Raw genomic sequence first — 16,182 nt, 5'->3', positions numbered from 1 at the left:
TGACTTTCTGCTCTTGGTCAAGCCATCCCCATGGTGCTATGCAGCTGTTCCCCTGCTGCCACAGCCCAGAGATAGCTGCATCTCAGCCCCGGGAGAGCCATCCCCATGTGGTATCACTGTGCAGCTGTTCCCCAGTTGCTCCACCCAGAGCTGGCTGCATGTCAGTGCTGAGGGAGCCAGCCCATTGCAGCGTTGCTCTGTGGCTGTTCCTCATCTGCTCCGCCCCAGAGCTGGCTGCATTTTTGTCTATGATCACAATCTATCTTCCTCCATTGCTCGGTATTTTCTTTCTTGTCTCTCAGCTCTTTCCTTGTCTCTGTGTATTGCATGAACCTGGGGGAGTGCCAGCTCTCCAACCCCTCCCCACCCAGACCTCGTCCCTCGTGTGTCACATCATCATCCACCACAACTACACGAGAGCACGTTCTGGAGTTCATCTGTTTACTCCATCGTCCAGTCACTCCTGGGCCTTTCCTCAGTGCCAGGTTTCTCTGCTGGACCCTACTTGCTCCAACAGTCTCTGCTCTCCCAGAGCATCCCCCCTCCTCTGCAGCTTCCCGCTGCTTTTTATAGGAGAACAGCTGTGCCTCCTTCACAGCTAGGCATGGAAGGGTTCGATTATTATCGGTAAACCTCAATTTCACTGCACACACACAAACTTTTCCATAGAGGAGAATCAAAATTTACCAACTGGCAAAATCAGAAAAATGCTGCGTGAGAACTTCGGTCGATTTCAGGCTGTTGACTTTGTATTTGTTACATGATGCAGACAGTTTGTACTTGAATAGTTAAAAAGCTTCAGCATTGTGAATCTCAGCATCTAATGTCATATTATTATTAGCTGCCCCCCCATTGGCTGAACCCCATAATTTCCCACAATTATTACAATTTAAATAGGTAAATATAGAAAAAATACTTAAAATATTAGCTGTGAAATTTATAAAAAATATAAAAATTTTATTCTACCAAGCCTACTTATACTCAAAATTGGCTTTGAGCCATATTCTTGCTGACTCACACTATTTGCAGGGTTGTGGTAGCCATGTTGGTTCAAGGATAAGAGTGAGATAAGGTGAGTGAGGTAATATCTTTTATTGCACCAAGTTCTACTGGTGTGAGAGAGAGAGACCTAAAGAAGAAGGCTGGTCTCTCTCACCAACAGAAGTTGGGCCAATAGAAGATATTCCCTCACCCACCTTGTCTCTCAGCTAAATTGATACAGTCAATTATCTAAGCCGTCATCTTGCCCTCCTCTCAGGACAGGCACCCCTGGCATTTATGCCTTCATTGACCTTTGGACCAACAGTTTTGGTTTCCTGAAGGTCATTAGCTGGGGGATAAAGCCAGCGTGGGAGGGATCGTGAAAAAAATAACGGTCCTCCACTAAATTTACTTTTTCACCCTTGGCGCTGCCTTGATTGGGAGCTACCCGCTGCTAAACTGATTCAGCATTTCAAATTTTCTGACCTGTAGAGAAATCCCAGGAGAAAGGACAGCCTAAAAACCACCCCACCATCTCAGCTCTGCCCATTGTCCCATGGTGACTCCTGGAATCACTGATCTCCCAGACAGACAAGCGAGATCCAGGAGTCAGGTGAACATTGAGGTTCACATGGAGACAATTTCTGGCTCGTGTGGTTCCAGAGCAAAGCTTGAAAATTGAACTGGGGCACAAACTAAAGACTCAGAAAACCAGAAATGCTTGAAGCTTCATTTCCCCCCCTTTCCCTCGTCCATCTCCCCCGAAATTAGTGGGTTTCCTGCCAATGATGCTTAAAAGATTTGCAGAAATTTTGGAATGGCTTGGATGTGCTGTTCAAACAGAGAGAGACAGAGAAACACCATTGGGTTGAGTGTCAGGCCTCTGTCAGTTCAGCCAAAGACTGTGGTTGTAGGAGCGACAGATAGCCTTTAGATAACTGTAGGTATAGGCTCCTGTTCTGGGGTCACAGGATGGGTGCTACACCCTGGCTTTGTTACAGACTTTTGGAGGAACAGCTGCAGTGCCCCCGACCCCAAAAGGGTCCCCCTTTTCCTTTGGCGTCAGCCACACGGTCACATTGTTCCATTGTCCATTGGACCCCAGCTGAGTTCACACGCTTCGCCTCCCAGCTCAGTGTCAGTTGTTCAGTCTTTGGGATTCCCGATGTCTTGGCCAAACCTCCATGGATCTGCACTTTTGGCAGCCTGGAGATCTTTTTGCAGGGGACCCTGAGCCCGGGGCCCTGTGCTGCAACCCCTAAAGCCCCTGCATTAATCCGGCCCTGGTTGTGGGTGGCCATGGATCCAGTGTCTCGGCTCTCTCCCTCTCCCCAGTTTCTCTCCCACCTCCCAAAACGCTGCAGGAGGTTCAGGACCAGCTGATGGACACTGCAGCCTGCAACACCCTCTACAACATTGACCCAAACCTGAAGACCAGCAAAATCTCACCAACTTGTTGAAACACTTTGGAGTCAAAGCTTCACCCATGATCTCTGTGTAACCCACCTGGGAACCTGGGCCTGGTGACGAATTCATTCCCTGGGATCCTGGCTACTGTCACAGACTCTGGATTTCTTAGGCGCCAGTTTGTGAAGGTGTCCATAGCGACCAGCCAATGTTCTCCACTAGAGTCTGTCTGAGGCAAAGTCCAAACCACGTCAGCAGCAATGTGCCCCATTGGTGCCCCCACAAGTTACCGCCACGTCGGGGCTCTGCCTGTTTTAGGGGAGCTCTTTTTTGCAAGAAGCATCACATTCCATGCGCCTGTGTTCTACATCCACCCAGCAGAAATTCACCCCTCACTTGGCTGAGGTTTTACACCCTGAAATGTCCAGTCATTTTAAGATCATGGCATGACCCTTTCCCGTGTATCTGGTACATGCAGCTGATCCCTGGACTCATCCATCACCACTTCACTTCCATCACTAGATGGCAGCAGAGAGCTCCTTCCCCCAGCACACTTCAGGATAAGGCCGGATGAAAGATTTCGGCTGACACTTGTTTTCAGCTGAAAATGGCAATTCTCTGAGCTGTCTCAGACAGGGGGGAAAAATCCCACAAATTGCAAAAGGTGAAAGAGCACCAGGAACTCTACATCCCCCACCCACTCCCCTCCCAGAGCTGGGGAGAGAACCCAGGAGTCCTGGCTCCCAGCCCCACCAGCAGTGGCTATTAACAGCCTCCCCTCGGGCTACACCCCTCCCACGCCCTGGGAGCCAATCTCCTGCGGGGTCAGAGCCCGGCTGAATAGAAACCAGCAGAGGTTTTACTTTCGTTTCTGCCGGAGAAAATTCCGCTTAGACAGAGCGAGCTGTGGGGCAGGTAACAGATGGCGGCGAGGGGGGAACTACCATCCCCGGGGGGTTAAGATCTCCCCCTCCAGTCTATTCCCCCCCCCCCCCAGGGACAAATTTGTCCCCCCCCCCCCGAAGTCTGTGACTCTCTCTCTATGGGATGCTGCTTTGGTCCCCTCTTCGCTTGTAACATGCACCAGCAGCCAGGCCAGCTGGGAGCACCGCCCCTCCCACCCCCCTGGGCCAGCCCCACGTGAGCCCTGGATCCAGACAGCTCGACGATGGGGGTGATTTGGGCTGGACCCCGGCTGTGTGAGTCGCTGTGTAAGAACAGCAGGACAATGGGACCGACTGCCAGGATGCCTTGGGAGGGGGTGGAAGCTCCTTCACTGGACGGTTTCAGAAAGAGGCTGCGTAACCATCTGTCCTGGGTGGTTCAGACACAACAAATCCTGCATCTCGGCAGCGGGTTGGACTAGATGACCCTTGGGGTCCCCCCAACGCTGTGGCTCTCTGCTGAGAAGCCCCCTGCACTTCTGATCCGGGGCCCTTGTCTCTCCTCCCCTCCACTGCGAGGACCAGAGATTTGCAGTCAAATCGGTAGCAGAGTGTTTACACCTGTTTCCCCATTTTGGCCCCCGGGAGGTTTAACTGACATCTGAGCTGTTTCCCTTTGGAGGAGAAATTGGCACTATGAACCAGGCCTGCTCTTTGCTGCAATCCCCATTCTGTAATCTCTGGGATGCCTCCTGGGTCATGTCCAAAAGTTTAGACAGAAACACATCGATTCTCAAGCCATACGGGACCATTGTGATCACCTCGCCTGAGCTCCGGCACTACCAGCCTTGGAAGGATTGGAGTTGTATCGGTAAATGTCGGTTTCATCGTAGCTGTTCGCAGTGTCGAGGCTGAGTTGGTCCCAGGGTATAAGAGATGAGGTGGGGGAGGGAATATCGTTTGTTGGAGTAGCTTCTGTTGGTGAGAGAGACAAGCTTTCGAGCTACACAGAGCTTCTCCTCTTCAAATCTTCTTCTGGTCTTCTTCAGCCCAGACCTGAACAAGAGCTTTGGGTAGGTCCTGAGCTTGTCTCTTCCGCCAATGGAAGATGGTCTGATAAAAGAGATTGCCTCCCCCACCTTGATTTCACTGCACACACCCAGAGACTGCTGCCTAAATATTCCCATCAGTAAGAATCGAAATGTGCAGACAGGCACAGTGAGAAAAAGACGTTTTGAGACCCCGTTAGACTTTGCTGTAAGGCTCTTGACTTCGCACTTTTTTGATGGGGGATGTTGACAATTTGTATTTAAACGGTTCTAAAGCTTTAGCTTTTAGCATCCACTGTCATTATATAATTATTGTCTGACCCCCACATGGTCTGACCCCCCCCCCCATAATGTCCCACAACTCTGAACATTTAAATCAATTAAAAAAAATTAAAAATGCCCAAATCCCACAATTTGGCATAGGGGGCACCTGGGGACCCAGCCAGGGGCCATGCCTGGACTCTGTTCAGCCACAGGAGGATTAAAGCCCATGGGACCTGGTGTATTGAGACCCTCACACCGTAGCCTGGTGAGTGTCCAGCAGGGCAGCTCTACCGGGGCGGTGGGTGAGTGACAGTGGGCAGAGAACAGAGCCCGTCACGGTGACCAGCACTGTCTCGTTCCCTGGTGCTTCTCCGTCTGTCTGTCTCCAGCTGGTATCTTTTGTCTTTGATTGTAAGGGCTGGGACTGTCTCATAACGTGTGTCTGGGCAGCGTCTGGCAAGATGGGGCCCTGATCTGACTCAAGGTATGTGCAGTGCCTGGCACGATGGGGCACCGATCTCGGTCAAGGAGATCCATGCAGCGCCCGGCGTGATGGGTTCCCAGTCAGTAGGGAGGGTCTGCACAGTATCCAGTGTGACAGGAGCCCCATTCTCCTTTGGGGGGCGTATATGCAGCGCCTGGTGCGATGGGGGCCCTGATCTCGGTTGGGGGGGTGTGTGCAGCGTCCAGCACGATGGGAGGCCCCTACGCTCTGATAACCCACGGAGCCCGTGGGAGGCTGTTGCCATGGCAGGACTGGCCCTAGCGGGAGGCGGCACCAACTGCTGTGGGTCAGTTTGCTTGCAAAGCTGATTTATTGATGATTTTCAGAGCACAATTCATGGGATAAAAGCGGCTGCAGGGCCTGTCCCCGTCGGCTTCCCAGTCACCCCCAGGGGGCGCTGAAGAGCTGCAGGAAAGGCTGGATATAACCCCCCACCCTCTGCCCTCACCTCCCCATAGCACCCCTGTGCTTCCATCCACCAGCATCTCCCAGCTGCGTCCCACAGACCCCAGCAACGCGGGGCCCACACCCGGTGTCAAAGGGGGGGGTCTATAGACATCCTGAGGGGGGTTGGCCTGGAAGTCCCAGGGACAGGTCCGTGCATGGCTCACAGGGCTGTGAGGAGGAGCACGGCGAGTATCATTACAGCTGGAAACGCGCTGGCAGAGGGCCCACACCGTTCACTTCCTTCTGGATCCAGCTGTTGTAGGCTGTCACCCGGGTGAAGACCCCGGGGAACTTGGGCTCAGAACAGACTATTCCTCTCTCGCTTCTGGTCATAAACCAGCTCACGACTCCGGCCAGATACCATTTGCCGTTCTGCTGACAGGCCAGAGGCCCCCCAGAGTCGCCCTAGAGAGAGAGAGAAATGGGGGGTCAGGGCCCCAATTCCCATCGCTGTCACCGTGAGAGCGAAGGCTGGATGAGGGTCACAGCACATACCCGGTGTGAGCAACAGGAGCAGTGACCTCTGTCAGAGGGGTCTTGGCAGCCCCTTGAACAAGGGGCTGTGGTCTCGGTTGGGGTCTGTGCAGCGCATGGCACACTGGGGCCGTGGTCTCGGTTGGGGTCTGGGCGGCACCTGGCACACTGGGGCCGTGGTCTCGGTTGGGGTCTGGGCGGCGCCTGGCACACTGGGGCCGTGGTCTCGGTTGGGGTCTGGGCGGCGCCTGGCACACTGGGGCCGTGGTCTCGGTTGGGGTCTGGGCGGCGCCTGGCACACTGGGGCCGTGGTCTCGGTTGGGGTCTGGGCGGCGCCTGGCACACTGGGGCCATGGTTTTGGTTGGGATCTGGGCAGCGGTGTTGAGGAAAGGCTCTCACATTGCAGAATCCCTTGGGGCTGTTCATGTACCCGGCGCAGATCATGTCGCTTTTGATTCTCTGTGGACCCAGAGGTGAGTTTGGATTCAGTTTGTTGTAACGCCTGTTGCAGTCTCGTGTACTGATGATGGGAACCTCCAGCTGCTGCAGGGTCTGGGGTCGTGGGAGAGGCTCTGGAGGGGGAGAAGCAGGGGTACGGCAGGGTTATTCCACCAGCCTCTGGCGCTCCCTGCGCCCAGCACGCCGGGGTCTGGACGACCCGTTTGTGCCTGTGGGCAGCTTCCCCCGTGCCTGTGCCATTCTGGAGACGAGTCTGGCTGCCAAGGCACATTTCTGCACGTGACTATCTCCTACTATGTCCAAGTGCAGGTGTGTCCCTGTGTGCGTCAGTGCTGCACCACAAGGAATACACACACACACACACAATCCCCTCCAGCAGGGGGCAGCGCTCCCCCCCCCCACACACACATGGCCCTGATCATCTGGGACCCCAGGCCTCTAACTCAGGAGCTCAATCGATTTAACGTAACAGAGAGAAGGTTAAGGGGTGACTTGAGCCCAGTGTATGGGTATCTACAATGCGAAGAAGGGTTTAATAACAGGCTCTTCAGTCGAGCAGGGGAAGGTCAAACATGATCCAGTGGCTGGAAGTTGAAGCCAGACAACTCAGACTGGAAATAAGGTGTCAGTTTTTAACAGTGAGGGCGATTAACCATTGGAGCAATTCACCAAGGGTCGTGGTGGATTCTCCATTTGTAAATCCAGATGGGACGGCCAGCTAAGAGATCTGGTCTCATTAAAGCAGAAATTCCTTCAGGGACGTTCTCTGGCTTGTGCTCTCCAGGAGGTCAGCCGAGATGGTCACAGTATCCATGACCACCATAGGAGCCCTTCTCATAGGAAGGTTTGGGGCAACTACCCTGGGCCTGGTGCTTTGGGGGGCCCTGTGGGGCACAGGGTTGTCCAGGGGATTAGTGGGGGCCTGGCACCAGCAGCAGGGGTGAGGCCCCCCTCCCCGCACTCACCGGCACTGGTGGGAAATGGAACAACACAGCTGGGAGTCAGTGGAGTGGAGCAGGCTGGAGCCAGGTGACTCCATTTCCCGCCACCACCGGTGAGTGTGTGTGTGTGTGTGGGGGGGGTTCCACTCCTGCTGCTGCCACCAGGCCCCCTCCTAACCCCCAGGCTGCGTCGCTTGGGGGAGAGGAATTGGGAGAAGGGGTGGAATGGGGCTGGGGCTGGGGAGGGGGCGGAGCAGGGGTGGGGACAGAGCAGGGAACTGCTCTCCCCAACCCCATAACAACTATGGCTTCCCAGTTCCTCTCTGAGACCTCTGACACTTACCGGTCACTTCAACGTTTCCCCAGCCAGTGACCCAACACTTCTTCTTCTCAGGAAACTGGCGGGAGGCCCCCGGCAGTGAGATGGGCCGGATGAACTTCGTGGATTTCACTGGCTTCTTCAGCCTCACCAAGGCGATGTCAGCAACAAGGCTCGTCCTATTGTAACTGGGGTGGAGGATGATCTTCTGCACCTTGGACAGGACTGGTTTTGGGGAGAGAGGGAGGAGCTGGTGCGCTCCCAGCACTAGACGGTATTGGGAATAGGGCACGGAGCTGGAGGAGAGAAAAGGAAAAGGGGAAGACAGTGTGATACTGAGATGCAGCCACCTCTGGGGCGGGCACAGCAGCAGAACAGCTGCGCGGCACCATGGGGATGGCTTGACCAAGAGCAGGGGGTCAATGAGGGGGCAGAGGCCACAAACTGATGTTGCTGCAAGCCAAATAAGAGGAACCTGCTCCTCCCTCCCCCCGCTCCTGCCTGGGTTACTCACGGATTGAAGCAGTGAGCAGCTGACACCACCCACTGGGCTGAGATGAGGGATCCTCCACAGATGTGGGCTCCATCTTCTTGCACACTGACCTGCCAGGTCCAGTTACCCTTCTTGGCATCCTGCCCCCCTATGATACGGCTGAACACTGCACAAACCAGAGGAACTATGTTAACATGGGACAAAGTGCACATCTCCCACCCAGAGCCAGGGATAGAACCCAGGAGTCCTGGCTCCCACCCTCACCCGCACCCATAACCCACACGACCCCACTCCCCTCCCAGAGCAGGTGATAGAACCCAGGAGTCCAGACTCTTTACCTGTTTGGTCTTGACTCTCCTCTGCACCTGCGGAGGAAATGGAAATGTTGGGGAGACATTACAGAGTCAGATCCATTGGGGGAGAAGCATCACTAGGGTCCGATTGGGGAGGGTGGAAGGCGGGGAAAAGAGCTGGAATAAAAGCCCCATCCACTGTCCCGTAGCTCCTTCCATAATCTACATACTCTGCCTCAAATCATAGGTGGCTACTATACATCAGTAAGTTTCAGAGTGAACGTTGACATGAGATGAAAGGGGGCTGCTCCCAGCTCTCTCGGGGCCACACGTCCTCCCTCCACCCTGCAAAGCCCAAGGGTGGGAGAGGATTCGGGTGCAGAAGCTGAGAGGGAGCTGGAGCCATGGCACCTGTGGGAGTGAGTCAGAGGGGCTGGAGGGGTCATGCCAGCCCTTGGAGGTGGTAGGGGTGTCTCAGAGGTGGGCTCAGGGTCCCTTCATTCACAGCGGGGTCTGGGGACTGGCGCATCATTTCTGCCCCTCAGTGCACAGAACCTGTTTTGCTCACGTACCCACAAACCCTTGAACCCAGGCCCTGGGAAAGAGACAGAGCCAGCCACTCATCCCCGAGTCGATTCCACCCCCAGGGAGGCAGGATGGTCCCCTCCTGTCAATTCAACCCGCAGGGGGCAGGATTGTCTCATCCAGTCGATTCCCCTCCTCAGATCTATTCCCCACCCCAGGCTGCAGGGTCGTCCCCTCTGGTCTGTTCCCCGCGGCTCTGCATCGCTCTGGCTCCCTTGGTTCCTCTTACCCTGCGTTGGGGATGGCAGCACCAGCAGCAGCAGCAAGGCCAGCTGGGAGCAGAGCCCCCGCATCATCCTGCCCCACAGGAACTCTGGGTTGGGACGGCCCAGCTCAGCCTCCAGCCAGCAAAGCAGACAGCCCCTGGCTTCAAGGCAGCGAGTTATATACCCAGCTGAAGCCGCCCCGTGGGCGTGGGGTGTGATTTCTGCCAGACCGCCAGCCATGTGCATCAAGAAGCCACAACACGTCAGAGCCCTTGTCTCCGGTGCCGTGGTTCTCTGGCTCGGAGCCCAGTGTTTTCCTGTTTAAATCGCTGATGTACAGGAAAGTGAAAGCAGAAGCTCACAGACCCTCGGCTCCCCCCACCCCCTGCGTGGCTTAGACGAGATCTGGTCCTTGCCGGACCATACCCGTCGGGAGGAGAAATCAGGGCTGAAACTCAGGCCTGCCCTGTGCTGCCATCCCCAGTCAGTGGACCACCTGCCCAGGTTTTCCCAGGACTGTCCCTTTGCTGGAGGTAGCCGGGCCGGGCCTTCTGTCCGGTGCTCAGTGCCCATGGCTGGCCAGTGCTCTGGGGTCAGGAAACCTCCAGCTGTCCCGTTCTTCAGCACCTCCCCCATGCTCCCCACCACTTCCAGGAACCTGCCTGCGCAGCCCTTTCCCCAGGCAGGTATCGCAGGCAGCAGCCTCCCGTGCTGCTCTCGCTCATTGGCCTTCAGCAGCTGGGGGCACCAGAGAGATTTCCTGCCCACGCAGCAGTTTGGTGGCAGGGGGTAGCAGGTGGGGAGGGGAGGTACATGGGGGAGGCTATTGAAACACACCACCACCACTGAGCTCAGAGCAGCTTTTTTCCTTTACCCTGCCGTGGCTCCTTCACTTGTGCCCCATCCCCCAAAACTTCAGACCCTCTCTTCCCCACCCCTGCACAGCCCTGGCTGACGTATCCCAGCCGCAAATGCAGTCAGTCTCTGCAGCATCCGGCACAATTGGATGTTGTGGGGGGGGTCTGTGCAGGGCCTGGTGTGACGGGAGCCCCGATCTCAGTCAGGAGGTTTGTGCAGAGCCTGGTGCAATATTGCACTCCGTATGTCTTATGTTAATGCTAATGAGTGTGAATATGATATAACTGGAATATGCTTCATTCAAAAGGTCTCTTGTAAGGTATCATTACAAAGCTTATAATCTACTGAGTGTGGTCATCCTATTTGTATGAATGTATCATTCTTGTATCTAAACCTAGAAATATAAAGTATTACTCTAAAGTCCTATTGTAACTTTGCAAAGTGTGGGCCATTAATAATGGCTTGGAGTCTTGATGGCTTCCATTAACCAGGACAATTGGTTGTAAATGGCTCTGTTTACTTGAAAGCCTTCCTGTGAGTCAGGCCAGGAAGAATGAAGGCTTGAAGTCTCACAGGACATGTGATCATGTCACATGATACTGGAATCCAACTTAAACATGGAGCTTTTTCATTTAGAAGGAAGGGTGGGAACCCAGAGAGAGAGACAAAGGATTCCCGCCTTGTGCCAAAGCTATAAAAGGGGGTGGAACAGAACAAAGGGGCTGCCAGTCATTTGGAATCCCCTAGTTACCAACTGATCTGGAACTAACATGAACTGTACCAGGGGAAAGGATTGGGCCCAGACTAAGATTGGGTCCAGACTATTAATTAACCCAGAGTAAGTGATTAATACCTGGGGGAGCAAACAGCTGTGCATATCTCTCTATCAGTGTTATAGAAGGCGGACAATTTATGAGTTTACCCTGTATAAGGTTTATACAGAGTAAAATGGATTTATTTGGGGTTTGGATCCCATTGAGAGCTGGGTGCTTGGGTGCTGGAGACAGGAGTACTTGGTAAGCTGTTTTCAGTTAAGTCTGCAGCTTTGGGGGTGTGGTTCAGACCCTGGGTCTGTGTTGCCGTAGATTAGCATATTCGTCTCAACAAGGCAGGGTTCTGGAGTCCCAAGCTGACAGGGAAAATGGGCTCAGAGGTAGTCTCAGCACATCAGGTGACAGTCCCAAGGGGGTCTCTGTGACTGAACCCATCACACATACCTTGTGAGGTATCATTTGAAAAGTCTTGATCTGTTGAACATTAATATCCTATTGAATTGTGTGTGCTGTCACTGTATGTGAAGTTGTGAAGTTTTGCTCTGTGTGTGTTACTGAAAAATGTCGGGAGGTTGGGAGACACCCACAACGAGCCTTTCAGGTACAACAAAGGAGTAGCCATAAACAGCTAGACAGCGGGTTAATGGCTCATCAAAACCCATCAAGGAAAGAATCCACTGTCCCAGGAGTGGAGATTTCTCAGAGGGATCACACATACAATGGAGACTTCTCAGTGGGAACACATATACAGTGGAGACTGCTTGACCAGTGGGGACTGCCTGACCCCCACGTCACAGCAAAGGATATTTCCAGTGAGCTGGAAGAAACTATAAAAGAGGGGAAGTGACATCATCACTTGGCTTCACTTCACCCGCAACTCAACACCTGGAAACATGTCTGGAGGACAAAGACTTTGAACTAGGGGAGGGTGGTCCCAGGCCGGGAAAGAGTCCCAGCCTGTGTATTGAGGATCTCTGACCTGTTTGTACCATCTGTTAGGGGGAGACTCTGCTTCATTCAAATCCTGTTTAGTTTGTAGAACTTTGACTGCACATTTATTTTTGTTTCTTAAGTAACCAACTCTGATTTCTGCACTTGTTACTTATAATCACGTAAAATCGATCTGTCTGTAGTTAAACCTTTTTTTATATTTTACCTTAAAAAGTAAGTTTTGGTTGAAGTGCTGGGGAAATCTCAGCTTAATTTACAAAGGCTGGTGCATGTCCTCTGCAAATTGAGGGAGGGGTGAACTGGGTAATGAACTCACACTGGACGGGCTTTTGACTACTGCCAGACAGTACAGTTCTGGGGTGCAAGGCGGAGGGGGAATTGGCTGGGGTCTCTCTACTGTTGCTTCACTAGTGGCTGGGAGAAGCATTCATGTAGCTGAGGTGGGTGCATTCCTGCCTGTGGGTGTCTGTGTGAGTGCAGTGCCTGCCAGAGGCCTGTAGCTTGTCACAGCATCACAGCGTGAGAGGCTCACCCCAGGTTAATGGGGCAGAGGGCTCCGTGGTCCCACAGTCCAGGTTGCAGCCTGTGAGGAAATGGCTTGGGTGAGGTTCAGAGCAACAGTCTCTAAAGTGCAATGAACTTTACAGTCACAACAAATTTACGAGTCTGGTGTCTTCTTCCAGGACCTGGCTGTGCTGCTGTCACACCGCTGGTGGGGTTCCCCAGGATGCATTTGGGGTCTGTGGCACGGAGTGTGGGGCAGTCAGGACCCTGCACCCCCCACTTCCTGTGATTCACCGGGACTCTCAGCCAGCCAGTAACACAGAAGGTTTATTAGACGATAGGAACACAATCCAAAACAGAGCTTGTAGGTACAGACAACAGGACCCCTTCAGTCAGGTCCATCTTGGGGGGGAGGGAGCTTAGACCATGGCCCTGGGTCTCCCTCCGTTTCCCCAGCCAGCTCCAAACTGAAACCCCTGTGACGTTGTGCAGTCTATATGGTTTTATAAAAACTTGATAATAAGTCAATATAATGTAACTGGGATAGTTTTAGAAAAAATTGACAATAAGTGACTATAATGCAACTGGGGTATGCTTTGTGCAAAAGGTCTCTTGTAAGGTATCATTACAAAGCTCATAATCTACTGAGTGTGATCATCCTATTTGTAGAAATGTACCACTCTTGTATCTAAAACTAGAACTATAAAATGTAACTCTGAGGGCCTATTGTAATTATGTAAAGTGTGGGCCATTAATGATGGTTTGGAATCTTGATGACTCCCATTGTCTGCAGATGGCTGTTTACCTGTGAGTCTCCCTGTATATGTGTGTGCTGGCAAGTGAGTAATGAAGTCTTGCAGTGACATGTGATCATGTCACCTGAACTGGAATCCATCTTTAACCTGGTGCTTTTCCAGTGAGGGGGGGTGGAAACCCAGAGGGACAAAGGGTTCCTGCCTTATGCAAAAGATATATAAAGGGGTGGAACAGAAGAGAGAGGGAGAGGAGCCATCATGAAGAATCCCCTAGCTATCACCTGAGCTGGAACAAGAACTGTACCAGGGGAAAGAATTGTGCCCAGGCCTGGAAGGTGTCCAGTCTGAGAAAAAACTTACTGAAGCATCTCTGAGGGTGAGATTATCTGTATTCAGTTTGATTAGGCATAGATTTGCGCATTTTATTTTATTTTGCTTGGTGACTTACTTTGTTCTGTCTGTTACTACTTGGAACCACTTAAATCCTACTGTCTGTATTTAATAAAATCACTTTTTATTTAGTAATTTACTCAGAGTATGTATTAATAGCTGGGGGAGCAAACAACTGTACATATCTCTCTATCCGTGTTATAGAGGGCGAACAATTTATGAGTTTGCCCTGCATAAGCTTTATGCAGGGTAAAACGGATTTATCTGGGTTTAGACCCCATTGGTAGGGTTACCATTCGTCCGGATTCCCCCGGACATGTCCGGCTTTTTAAGCTAAAAATAGTGTCCAGGGGGAATTTGTAAATGTCCGGACTTCCCCCCACCCCATGCAGAGCGCGCGCGGCTAACAGTGCAGCCGGCCGGATGGTGCCACTTACATGGGGCTCCGACAGCCAGAGACAGCCCCTCCTCCGCTTCCCCCTGCAGCAGAAATCACTCCCTCCCTGCATTCGCAGTTCGGCTCCGGCAGTCTGGAGCTCCTCCCCCACTGCTGCCCAGCGTGCCGACGAGCGGCTCAGGCCGTTCCTGAGCAAGTTCACCGAGACATTAGGTGAAGAAAGGCCAACAACAAGGGGGCCAGGGGGTTGGAGAAGGGGCAGGGAGGTTTTGGAGGGGGCAGTCAAGAGACGGGGGGGGGGGTCGGGAGTTCGGGGGGGGCTTTCTGGGGGTGTGGATAAGGTTTTGGGCAGTCAGGGTACAGGTAGGAGGTAGGGTCCTGGGGGGTATTTGGGGGAGGGGTCTTAGGAGGGGGCAGTTAGGGGACAAGGAACAGGGAGGCTTAGGTAGGGGGTGGGGTTCTGGAGGGCAGTTAGGAGCAGGGGTCCCAGGAGGGGGCAGTCAGGGGACAAGGAGCGAGGGGGGGGAGTTGTGGGGGGGCTGTCAGGGGGCAGGAGTGGGGAGAGGGATCGGAGCAGTCAGGGGATAGGGAGCAGAGGGGTTTAGATGGGTTGGGAGTTCTGGGGGGGGCTGTCAGGGGGTGGGGAGTGGTTGGATGGGGCGTGGGAGTCCCAGGGGTCTGTCTGGGGGTGGGGGTGTGGATAAGGGTTGGAGCAGTCAGGGTACAGGTAGGGGGTAGAGTCCTAGGGGGCCAGTTAGGATGGGGGGAGGGTCTCAGGAGGGGGCAGTCAGGGTACAAGAGGCAGGGAGGCTTAGGTAGGGGGTGGAGTCCTGGGGGGCAGTTAGGAGCAGGGGTCTCAGGAGGGGGCAGTCAGGGGACAAGGACCGGGGGGGAGGGTTGGGGGTTCTGAGGGGGGGAAGTGGGAGGGGCAGGGGCGGGGCTAGGGCAGGATGGGGCGGGGCTAGGACAGGACAGGGGCGGGGCTCCTCCCGTCCTCTTTTTTGCTTGCTGGATTATGGTAACCCTACCCATTGGGAGTTGGGCATCTGAGTGCTAAAGACAAGCACACTACTGTGAGCTGTTTTCAGGTAAACTTGCAGCTTGGGGACAAGTGATTCAGACCCTGGGTCTGTGTTGAAGCGGACTGGAGTGTCTGGCTCAGCAAGACAGGGTGCTGGAGTCCTGAGCTGGCAGGGAAAACAGGAGCAGAAGTAGTCTTGGCACATTGGGTGGCGGCTCCCAAGGGGGTTTCTGTGATCCAACCCGTCACAGTAGACAACAGGACCCCTTCAGTCACGTCCATCTTGGGGGACAGGGAGCCTAGACCATGGCCCTGGGTCTCCCTCCATTTCCCCAGCCAGCTCCAAACTGAAACCCCCTCCAGCTGTCTCCCCCAGCCACACCCCCTGGCTCCTCCTCCCGCCTTTGTCCAGTTTCCTGGGCAGAAGGTGTCACCTGGCCCCAACCCCCTCCTGGGCTCAGGTTACGTGCTCAGCTATTGTCCCTCAAGTGAAGTCACCCCCTGTTATCCCATCACCAATGCAGACAGTCCCAGTAAAACTCCCCTGCAACATGCCCAGGTCAGTCCTCCCCACGCCCTACTCCGTCACAGTCTGTGTAATTTAACCCACTCTGAACCTTCAGTTCTAACCTCCTGTCTTGCCCTTAACACCCTCTGAACTGGCTCTGTTCCCATCAGAGAGGTGCACATTTCTGGGGAATGGACTGGAGGGGACGATCCTGCCCCCTGGGGAGGGGGGAATAGACAGGAGACGATCCTGCCCCTGGGTGTAGGCCTGGCTTGACATTAGTAACTTGCCTCATTTCTTAGTGGCCGGGCCTGGGAAGGGGACTGGGAGGGTGAGTTGTAACTAGGGGCTTGCCATGCAGGGTGCTGCAGTCGGGGTGGCTGTGCTAGCTAAGATAAGCAGCAACCTCATGCTGGGGACAAGGAATAGGATAAACCGGGACTGTAAAGATCAGGGTCATGCGAACAGGACTGGACACTATGCGCTTCGGAGCAGCAGGGCCTGGAAATGCACATGCTTTAAAGGGCACTGGAAGTGCCGGGCGTTGTGACTGCCCTGGGGCCGGAGGGTTTGGCCAGAGCCGTGGCAGAGATACAGCCCCCTCGGGAACTACTGGATGTTACCACTTCCTTGCCATACAGAAATAACCTGGCAGGTGCCTCTTCTCAGGAACGAGGCGTTTCTTAGATCTAAAACAAAAACCCTCCTTATCAAATA

General features: G+C 54.0%; 1 protein-coding gene and 1 pseudogene across 1 annotated transcript; both read right to left on the bottom strand.

Annotated features, from left to right (window-relative positions):
* The window catches only part of LOC135877976 (RING finger protein 112-like), a 1,138,053-nt pseudogene that overhangs the window by 56,041 nt on the left and 1,065,830 nt on the right, over positions 1-16,182 (bottom strand).
* On the bottom strand, positions 5,407-9,454 carry LOC135878454 (prostasin-like). Its single transcript, XM_065404130.1, has 6 exons — positions 9,332-9,454; positions 8,563-8,589; positions 8,246-8,390; positions 7,756-8,027; positions 6,412-6,584; positions 5,407-5,942 (listed from the first exon to the last, which is right to left on the bottom strand). The coding sequence occupies exons 1-6, from the start codon at positions 9,396-9,398 to the stop codon at positions 5,733-5,735; spliced, it is 894 nt and encodes a 297-aa protein (XP_065260202.1). The 5' UTR covers positions 9,399-9,454; the 3' UTR covers positions 5,407-5,732.

The sequence above is a fragment of the Emys orbicularis genome, chromosome 4 (genome assembly GCF_028017835.1).
Source record: "Emys orbicularis isolate rEmyOrb1 chromosome 4, rEmyOrb1.hap1, whole genome shotgun sequence".
Lineage (NCBI taxonomy): Eukaryota > Metazoa > Chordata > Testudines > Emydidae > Emys > Emys orbicularis.
This window is presented reverse-complemented; position numbering and strand designations above follow the sequence as displayed.